The 10217-nt window shown below is 32.6% G+C and overlaps 2 protein-coding genes across 2 annotated transcripts; one reads left to right on the top strand and one right to left on the bottom strand.

Annotated features, from left to right (window-relative positions):
* The first annotated feature begins 628 nt into the window (after window positions 1-628).
* On the top strand, window positions 629-4346 carry LOC110821994 (50S ribosomal protein L34). Its single transcript, XM_022051989.2, has 4 exons — window positions 629-1310; window positions 1445-1521; window positions 2020-2131; window positions 4086-4346. The coding sequence occupies exons 1-4, from the start codon at window positions 1018-1020 to the stop codon at window positions 4213-4215; spliced, it is 612 nt and encodes a 203-aa protein (XP_021907681.1). The 5' UTR covers window positions 629-1017; the 3' UTR covers window positions 4216-4346.
* A 1188-nt stretch (window positions 4347-5534) lies between these two features.
* TBL38 (TRICHOME BIREFRINGENCE-LIKE 38) lies at window positions 5535-8337 on the bottom strand. Its single transcript, XM_022052130.2, has 5 exons — window positions 7869-8337; window positions 7572-7743; window positions 6554-6735; window positions 6226-6384; window positions 5535-6093 (listed from the first exon to the last, which is right to left on the bottom strand). Exons 1-5 carry the CDS (start codon window positions 8303-8305, stop codon window positions 5805-5807), a joined length of 1239 nt encoding a protein of 412 aa, XP_021907822.2. The 5' UTR covers window positions 8306-8337; the 3' UTR covers window positions 5535-5804.
* Between the last annotated feature and the right edge of the window lie 1880 nt (window positions 8338-10217).

Genomic DNA, 10217 nt, shown 5'->3' with positions numbered 1-10217 from the left:
AACATCATGATTATTGATATAATTATTAATTTAATCATCATCATCATCACATCAAACACAAATAAGCTAAGTTTTAGACTTATAAATCAAGCATCACGGGAAGCTTAGATATTGCTAATGTTTTGCTATACATATATAAGCGAACAAATACTTGATGACATGACTAAATCTTAGAGTCTTTATTGAGGGCTGTTGTCCTGTCATAATTGGGGATTGAACCCATATAAGCAAGCTTTGGCACACATTTGGAAATTTGTACCACTAAAGTTAAAACGCAAAAGTTGTTTACATAATATATATTAATTATAATACAAGAAAAATAATTTTTAAATTAAAAGAAACTAACAATTAATATTTTTATAAAACACCAAACACTTGAGTAACGATCCATGTATGTTTATGGTTCACTTGAAATCCAACCCTTTTTGGGCCTGATCCGTTTAAGCCGAACTGAACCCATTTGAATCTAATGTTTAACCCAGACTAGCCCAAGCCCATATAAAAATCCACTTTGTCTTCATCAACCCCGACCACCCACAGAGTCAGCTATTGGTTTCTCGTTCCAATTAATCCAGTGATGACGAGCAACAAAATCAAAGTAAAAAAAGAAAAACAAAGAGAGTACAAATCTTTTTTTAACAAATAGTGTTCAAATCACCAACCATTCGTATTCTTTCCAACCAGCACTGCATGTATTTTTTATCAAGACGTCAAGTTTACCTCTCACTCGTGTTCCCTTCAAATTTGTTTATCAAAGCTTGACAGTCTATTTGTCAAAATATAAAATTCATCTTTCATTTGTACTCTCTCTCTCGAATACTATACAAATTCTTAGGGATTTTTTCATACCATTTCAATAACTCTTTAGAGCTCACTAGGGATCAAGATAATAATTTGTACAGTATATATATATATAGATATCCGAATTAAAGATTAATAAAGAAAACAGGAGAAAAAGGGGGGTAAAAAAAAAAGGCATCCATCTTCCATTCAGTGCTTACTGAGCAGAAGAAGAGGATGAATACGATCGCTTACTTGGCCCCAAATCCGACATTTCCATCTTCCACTGACTTTCGCTCTCTCTGTCACTGCACCCTCAAAACTAACCATCCGAACTATCGGCACCCGCTCGTTTCTCTCACCGGCAACATATTTCCTATCCTCCAATCCCCTCGTTTTCTCCGCCCAATCAGCGCCGCAACCGAAGCCATGGAAACCGACCAGGTTGGGAGCATAACCACCAGTCAGGATCCCAACTCGACGATGAAGCTCTTGTTCGTCGAGATGGGAGTTGGTTATGATCAACATGGGTGCGTATTCTGGTCCTTGCCTATTAGGTCTTTCCTTTCTGCCTTTTGATTCATTCGTGTTAGGAATTTCCTCTCTCTCTTTGTTTGGTTACGAGGTGATGATACGAATATAAAATGTGTAAGCTACAAAACAGGCAAGATGTTACAGCTGCAGCGATGCGGGCTTGCAGGGACGCTATCTCGTCCAATTCAATTCCTGCATTCAGGAGAGGTTTGAATTTCTCTTTGCTTCTCTTTTCTTTTTTTTTTTTTTTGATTCGACATGGGCAATGAGAGTGATACAGTTCATTAGAGATTATAATGAATGTTTTCATCTCAATGTTAAAATCATTTTTTTTAATGGAGGTCTCTGTATTCTAGAGCCAATCCAATCTCAGTATTCTTCAATTTTTATGAATATTACGTGTAAACAAACCTGAGGTTAATGCTTTCTATGCTACACGATCTTAAACTTCTCATTTAAACTAACCAATGACAAATAAAGCTCTCCCTTTGAAAGGCATTTCAATGTAAGAAAATACTCACTTCTACCATATAATTCATTGAAAGATACTAAAACTAGGGTATCAGTTTTAACTTGCTTATTATAAAGACTTTATTGGTTTTGAAACTATCTTGTGGGGGATGCTGGTAGCTATCTGGGGATACCTTTAATGTACTTGTGATGAAAATTGCTTCATCAGTCTTATCATAAGATCGAACTCTGCAGGTTCCATACCTGGCGTTACATTTGAACAAATGAAACTGCACATCAAGCTTGGAGTCCCTAATTCTCTCCAGCACTCGTTGGATATTGAAAGAATCAAGTCTGTCTTTCCTTAGTGAGTGTCCACGCCTATTGAATAGTTGGTTATGGTAGGCTATGCATGAAAACTGAATCCATCCTCAGTTTGTATCTGGGGTGATTTTTATCTCTTCTTTTTTTTCCTCAAATGGTGGTTGTTAAAAACAGGATCTTACAGACATCACTGCAGTACTTATTCTTGTTGCAACTTTTAGTATGATGTCTATTTCTTTTTATGTCCGTGGACTATGATTAAGTAATTTGCATAAGGACCATCTGTTGTCTTTGACAAACAATAAGTCCACTCTGAAATATATATATATTTGAAATAAAAAGTGTAAAGAGTATATATTAACAAGGTACCGAAAAACAGGGGGTACCACCCATTACAAAAGCTTTACAAGGTCGTTAGTGTGTCAATGACATTCTTAAAATTCTCATCACTAATAATGTCATATTCTAACAAAATAAACTCAAAATAATGCATCCATCTATCTCTCAATCTATACAATTCTACCTCTTTACCCTCAAAAGCTCTAGAATTTTTTTCTTTCCAAAAAACCCAAAAAAATGGTTGATGGAATCAATTTAGTCAATTTCCTATCTAAATGCACTCCATCCCAAGTCCATAATTCCTCCCTAACAGACCCTGGCATAACCTAGTTGATACCAAGAAGGTTATAAATAAGACTCCAAAGCTCAAAAGCCACAGGACACCACAGCAAAACATGGTTACTCGATTCTTCTGCTTTCATACACATATAGCATTTGTCGATAGTCAATATACACTTCCTGCAAGCTTCCCATGCAAAAAAACCCAATTCTTGGTAACACTTTAGCTTTCCATATCTGCCTCGCAAGGAAATTTAGAAGTCGTACATGATCTGTTCTGGTTAAGTGACTGTAATACGACTTAACTGAAAATCTACCGCTTTTTTCCAGATTCCAAACAATCCTATCCTCCTCAAGATTCACCTGCTGTGAAGCAAGCGTCTGCAGCAAATTTTCGTACTCTCTGACTTCCCAATTTTGTAAGTTTCTTGATGGATTATCCACCAATCAACACAGCCATTGCTGATTCTGTAAGCATCCTTAACAAGCATATTTTTTGTCTGTACAATAGCAAACATTCTGGGAAATCTGCTCATCAAGCTTTTATTTCCGATCCAAACATCTCTTCATAATTTTATTCTGTTTCCCCTACCAATTTTCCACGGAGGATTGTTCTAGAAGCGAGGCCACTGCGTTAAAATTTTTTTCTATAAACTCTTGCCATGCTGCTTCCTAGATCTCTTTCCATCTCTGTTATCCCAGTTCAGGTCACCCCATCTAACCGTAACAATCTTCCTCCATAATCTGTCTTCCTTCATACAAAATCTCCACAACAATTTGCTATGTAAGGCCACATTCAATTCAACCATGGACCTGATTCCCAACCCACCATGCCTGGGGTGCTTTTTGACCTCCTTCCATTTAACTAAGTGAAAATTCTGATTCTCTTCATCATCACCCCAAAGAAACCTGTTTTGAATGGCTTCCAATTTTTTTGCAACACAAACCGGGACGTAAGAGTAGATAAGTAGTAAATAGGTAAATTGTCCATAGTGCTTTTCATAAGGGTAAGCCTCCCTTCGATAAAAAATTCCTCTTCCAACTAGCAAGTTTGGTGATAATAATTTTGAATGTGACAGTGCCTTTAGTATATTACCAGCCTGGACTAATAAATTTGTTGTGGAAAATAGACTTCTACAATTTTCCCGACCAACAGCAATACAAACTCTTGTAGCCTTGTATCCATGAATATTCAGCATGCTAATAAGTGAAACCTGTATTTAACATCTTTTGGTAATTGTATTATATTCTGCATTATTTTTTATGTCATTGGCACGATACATAGATAAAATCTACTTGATTTGCTTTAATCCTTGTGAACAGTTTTACATTCTATAGGTTATTTCCTTTTTTCTTCTTCCCTTTTCCAATTGTTGCAGTGGGAAGATTCTCAATGTTGAAGTTGTGGATGGAGGACTGATTTGCTCAAGTGGTGTGTATGTGGAAGAAATGGGAGACAAAAATGATGACTGTTACGTAGTCAATGCTGCAGTATATGTTGGTTACTAGTTTCTTATCATCCTTGTTTTTCCTTGAGTTTCCAAGGTAGGTGTTTGTTCCTGATGTCCACTTTGTGATCCATGTATAGCAAATACTTCTAATCTAAATATATTCTTCCATGAAACAGTTAATTCCTGTGACCTTCATCTTTGTTGATTCTTTATTACGCATAACAAGTTCTCTCTAATCTATATTTTCCTACATTCTTTATTTCCGACGGCCTTTTGAATTGACTGAATTTTTTTTATGAGGAACTGAGGATTTCTAAGATTTTTGTGATTCATAATCGATCCTTCAAATTGAGTTCAAACAAAACATTGAAAATCCGGGTGCAATTTATTCGTGTATCAAACAAGCACTCTCCCCTTGGTCTGGGCATGACCAGCCAGTTATCTAGGAATCCCGGTTTCCAAACTCGCCCCTGATCCCTGTTTAGGGATCAGATATCATAAGTTAGAACTTCATGCACTAATTTGATAATTTACCTTTATTTTTTCTTTCCTCACTTTCTTTTAAGCCAAACAGATTTGAGAATCCAGAAATCCTTCAATCTTTTAAACGTTTGCTATTTTTCTTTCCTGGACACCTCTTTTCCTCATAAGTTATTTCATCTCGAAGTAGACTCAAGCTTCAATTGGCCAGTTTCACATATCACAAACTACTTCTCGAGAAAACCATGTTGAGGTTCAGGTTCACAAGTTACAAGTCTTTGCGAAGACCATGTTTGTGAATTTGGAGATCCGTTTCAGTTGGCTCAAGGAGTCACCAACTGAAATCTTAGATGTTGCACCTAGAGCACCAAACCACGCCTTGAATCCTTGGCCAAAAATTGGATCACATAAAGAGCTGCTGAAGTATGATGGTTGAAGGCACAAGGGAAATGCTTGACCTCAAATCATATCAGGAGATTTTTCTAGTTTTCTTCTACAAGAACATTGTTGGTGACCTCAATCATATTAGAGAGAGAGAGAGAGAGAGAAGTAAAATTGATATCTTAAAGAGAAATTTTTAGAAATATCTTGCATACTGTAGGAAACATTTATCCCTTTATGTGATCTTATCACATAAGATTCTTCTAATTGTATTCAAGTGTTAAAAGATTCTTGTATGTACATTATTTCTATTTTAATGAATAAATCCAAAATTTACTTTTCAATACATAAAATATAAAATTTTATAACAAAAAGTAAAAGTAATTTTTTTTTTTGTTTTGGAACCCATGGCCTAAAGAGCTTTTATAAAGATAAAAACGAACTAATAACCATATTCTTGAGCTCATGGTAAAATATATTTAAATTTTAGAAGTACAAATATGGAGGCCATAGAGATAAAAAAAAATGGAGTTTATAACTATGCCTTCAATACAACAACTCTGTAATTAAATACAAGACTACCCTTGATGATTTTTAGTTGACCCTTTTTTGAGATTGAGATAATATCACAATATAACTAGTTATTCCTATGTTTGAACATGTTGAAAAGCAATTATTCTTTTCTTTAAAGAAAAAGCAATTCCCTTTACAATTGAATTTTTTTGCCTCTTTTATTATCATCTACAAGAGTAAATGATGAATTGTGTGAGAAATAATTTTTGTTGTTCACATAATAAGAAGTGCATACAAGAGTTGGTTCCAAGTATCAGGCAAACCAGGGAGGCACCAGTGGCTGCAGTCGTTACCGCCATCGCCTCCATAAGCAGATGGGTGAGCATCTTTTCTTAATTGAGAGAGTGTTGTTATGTCGAGTAAATATACTGGTTTCTTCATACTTCCCAAAACTTTGTTGACAATAACAGTTGCGGGAGGTGCACCGGCTGGATATGTGGATCCATACATTGGCTGCATTTCTCCATAACAATTCTTCCTCGGCTGATTCCAATCTCTGCCCCTGTTTTCAATCATTAATCTTGTTGTTATTTTTCATAGTTGTTATAAGATATTTCATGAGAAGATACATTAACTCATCTACGCTCTTGAATTACCTAATAATCAAAATAAGAAGAGACTTATTTGTACTTACTCATAATGAGTGGGAGAAATTCCTTGAAAGAAAACTTTGGTTTTAGTAGTGTCGACATTGAGATCAACCCAATTACTCCACGTGATCAATCCTTTGTAAAATGCTTCTAACCTGTTCATATCTGTCTTCAACGTTGCTCCATCTCTAATGTAATCCCAACTGGATTATCAAATAATTTTTTTATTTATAATTGTGTATAAAAATATATGAAAATGATCATAAATATATAATTCATATAATACGATGAAACTGATAATTTAAATTTGAATTTTACTTTCTAACATTATATATAATAAAAATAATTGAGAGAAAAAGATTTTAGTATTACCCTTGAGATTTTGATCCCTTGTGTAACCACCAATGCCATGAATTGAAGATTAGTACGTCCATTCCTTTCCATGCATCGCCACCACCATCAACTAAGCCCAAATTCAGTACTCGTCCAACATTTTCTTTAGATATATCCACCAAATACGGTGTACGGTATAAATATAAAGTTACATCATAATCCTGCATTTATATATATACTAATTATAAACAACATAATACATGATTTGATTCAAATTAGTAAATTAAAAAATTTAACCCAAATGTTTAGAAAATTCAGTCTTTAATTCTGCATATTTCAATTTGATTTTAAATTTATGAGAACAATATTTTAATACTAAAACATAGTCAATAATTTCATAGATGTAAGACTGGGGATCAAGATAGAGACTGAAATAAGCAAAAAGTTGAAGCCTAAAATTATATGGAGCTGAAAATTCAATTATTTGAATATATTAAAATTATATAAAGAAGAAAGTGGAATACGTGAGAAGGGTGCTAAAAATAATTATAAAGAAATAAACTGAGAGTCACGACCATAACAGCTTGGCAGGTTGCTCTCCACAGCTGTCTGTGGTTTCTCTTCTGTCGTAGACAACCCTATTCTTTTTTGACTTTTGGTTGCCGCGAGTCAACTTTTTTATTTATTTTTAATAAAAATAATTTATGAACCTTAAATTTTAATTTCCCTATTTTTTTAATAGAGGAAAATTGATAACAATTTTTTGGAATTTAATACTAAGAGGATAATAACCACACAATTAAATATATAAAGATGATTTATGGAAATTATTAAATAAAATTATTTGAGTGGGAAAAAAAAAAAAAAAAAGGTGAGACGAATGTTGTGTTGTCGAGTCATGTATTAATTATATTAAGTAAAAAAAAATGATTAGCAGTTTAATTAATTTTTTATTTATTATATGGTCGTTAAAATTAATATATATAATTTTTATGTGGGTAATAATTAAATTTCTGATATTATTTATAAAAAAGAAAAAAGAAAAAAAGAAAGTAACCTGAAAAGTGACATAGGAGAGTGGGGTCCTCCTAAGAATAGTGGTCTTGGCATTTGAAAGTGAAGAGTAAATCATACAGGCGAGCGATTCCCACATGTTCAAACTCAGTGAGTCACCCACAAACATAATCTTTTTCCCTCCCCATCTCTTCAAAAAATCCACCCCATCAAACCTACAATACAACACAATTTCAGACTCAATGAGCTGGAAACTTGAGAATTCAATTCAAGAGAGGAGAAGGAAGTAGAGATACCTCTATATATATATATGTATGTACATATATGTGTAAAAATATACCTGGGTAAGTTACAGGAGAGAGGTTGCCAAGAGTACTTGAGGTACTGTGAATCAGGTCTACCATATTTCTGACAATCAAACTCGGGGTCAATGAATGGACAAGAAGATGAATCATAGAGAGGATAAGAATTATCCACCACCCATTTTCCTTCAAACAAATTGCAGACATTCCCTTGTTTTCTTCCTCTCAGAACTCTACTCTGCTGCTTCTCATGATCTTTAATTCCCCACGAACATATCACCAGACTTTGGCTTACCACCACCAACACTACTGCAAAAACCCACTTCATACTTCCCGTATCTATATATATATATGTATGTATGTATGAGTGTGTGCGTGTGTGTGTAGGTACCGCAAGAGAGAGAGAGAGAGAAGGGTTGGTTGGTGGGTTCACATGGAAGGAGAGCGAGACTGATATTTCATGTTTTCTGACCATAGGGAGGAGGGAGATCTTGGAAGGATTCTTATAAGCTCTCTCATGCCTTTGTTTTTTTTTGCATTACTCACCATTTTCTTCTTTGTCAATTAGTTTATTTTTTTAAAAAAATTATTATATTTTTTAATATATTTTCAACATGGTTTTTTACATCATGTATGACGAAAAAATTAATATTTTTCCCATGAAATTTGTTGTAATATAAATAAAAAAAAATTATCTCTAAAATCGAATAAATCATTCTATAACTGTACATTATTATCATTAAATTTACTTCATATAATAATTAAGTCGGCATAACTTATAAGTGATATACTATTTTGTTGTTGATTTTCTCTTATAATTAATTACTTGAGAAAATCAAACTGTAAATATAACCCACAAAATAATATTTAATTACCAATAATTTATAAGCACAGATAATATTTGTATCGATATATACAGCATGTCACGGGGTGCACTAATAGTATATAATTGTGACGGCCGTCAATTTTGCACATGGTTCACTGTATATATACTCTCTCTTTTTTTTTTTTTTTTTTTTCTTTCTGAATTAACGTTGATTAATTTCTATATTAATTTTCCATGTCACGAGTGTATTAATCATGATCTTTATGGTGTATAATCATAATTTGGTACGTCAATTTATCACATGATTTAGACTTTAGCTCTCTACAGCTGTTTTCTTCTATGTATATTTATATCTGTATACATATAAATATATTGTTTTATAATTTTTTAAGGAAAATTTGTAATAATAAAATCAGAATATTCCCGGCAAAAAATTAATTTCGTACAATCACACAGATTTAAACATTCTCCTATAAGAAATGTTAATTATATGTTAATTAATTAATCCTCCTAATATATTTCTAATTGTAAATTACATTTTTACCATAATCTCATATTTATTTGATAATATCATATACACTGACATTATTAGAAAATCATTTTTTAGTTAGATAAAACTATCTTCTTGCATATGATTAAAATTAGAAGGGATTGCGTGTTGATCTTTTCTTTCTTTGAAGTTACTTCATGAATTTTGGTCCATAAATAAATATACATATATATATATATATAGAGAGAGAGAGAGAGACAAATACACACACACATATATATATATATATGTGTGTGTGTGAAGAAGACCCACTTTGATTGTGTAGCCTAAATGGTGAATCAAAATAAAAAATATCCAAATTAATGAATTTGGAAATAATTAACACTAATAGAAACGTCCATTATATATATATATATGTACGTATGTATATGTACATTATGGGGAAGAAAATAGAAAGGGAAAAAATTAAGAAGGATTGGACACGCAAAAGAGATTGTTCAAGAACAGCGAAAAAAAAGACAAAATTAAAATAATTAATTGAATTTTGTAATTACATGCTTATTTTTCGTTTATTAATATTCTTAAGAAAAATCGATTTCAGATTAAAAAATGTTAAATAAATATTTTTTATTACTTAATTTGATAGCAGCATTTCCAATCCTCAACTAACCCTAAATTATTGGCAATTAAAAAATTCAAAAGAGATTGTAAGAAAATTATTATTTGTAATTAGATCAAAATATTAAATAAATAACAAATCATAATCTCAAGGTTTCTAATTAATTAAGAGTTGATTAAGAATCTCTTTTTTCTAAATAAATCTATTAAATTTGGAATAAATTCGTTAAAGCAGCTTTAAATTTAGGATTAGCGAGAAATTAATCAGCGCAAGTTGCAAATCTTTAATCATAATTATGATTAGAAGTAAAAAAGAAAAAAAAAAAAAAAAAAAAAAAGAGAGGAGTGGGACCCACAAGCCCACAAAATGGCGTAAGTAGTGTAGTTTCCCTTTCCCAAAGAAATCAAGGGGCCCACCACCTTGTCTATTGGCGTAAAGTTGTTGTACTGGGC

Source organism: Carica papaya, chromosome 7 (assembly GCF_054855325.1).
Source record: "Carica papaya isolate Zhongbai chromosome 7, ASM5485532v1, whole genome shotgun sequence".
Taxonomy (NCBI): domain Eukaryota; kingdom Viridiplantae; phylum Streptophyta; class Magnoliopsida; order Brassicales; family Caricaceae; genus Carica; species Carica papaya.
This window is presented reverse-complemented; position numbering and strand designations above follow the sequence as displayed.

Bases quoted from the DNA above. Each gene is read 5' to 3' on its own strand.
- LOC110821994 (XM_022051989.2), top strand. From the start codon at position 1,018: ATGAATACGATCGCTTACTTGGCCCCAAATCCGACATTTCCATCTTCC. The intron at 1,522-2,019 runs GTTTGAATTTCT...CGAACTCTGCAG, and splicing joins AATTCCTGCATTCAGGAGAG to GTTCCATACCTGGCGTTACA. The intron at 2,132-4,085 runs GTGAGTGTCCAC...CAATTGTTGCAG, and splicing joins ATCAAGTCTGTCTTTCCTTA to TGGGAAGATTCTCAATGTTG.
- TBL38 (XM_022052130.2), bottom strand. From the start codon at position 8,305: ATGGTCAGAAAACATGAAATATCAGTCTCGCTCTCCTTCCATGTGAAC. The intron at 6,385-6,553 runs GTAATACTAAAA...TTGATAATCCAG, and splicing joins AAGGGATCAAAATCTCAAGG to TTGGGATTACATTAGAGATG. The intron at 6,094-6,225 runs GTAAGTACAAAT...GATTGAAAACAG, and splicing joins ATTTCTCCCACTCATTATGA to GGGCAGAGATTGGAATCAGC.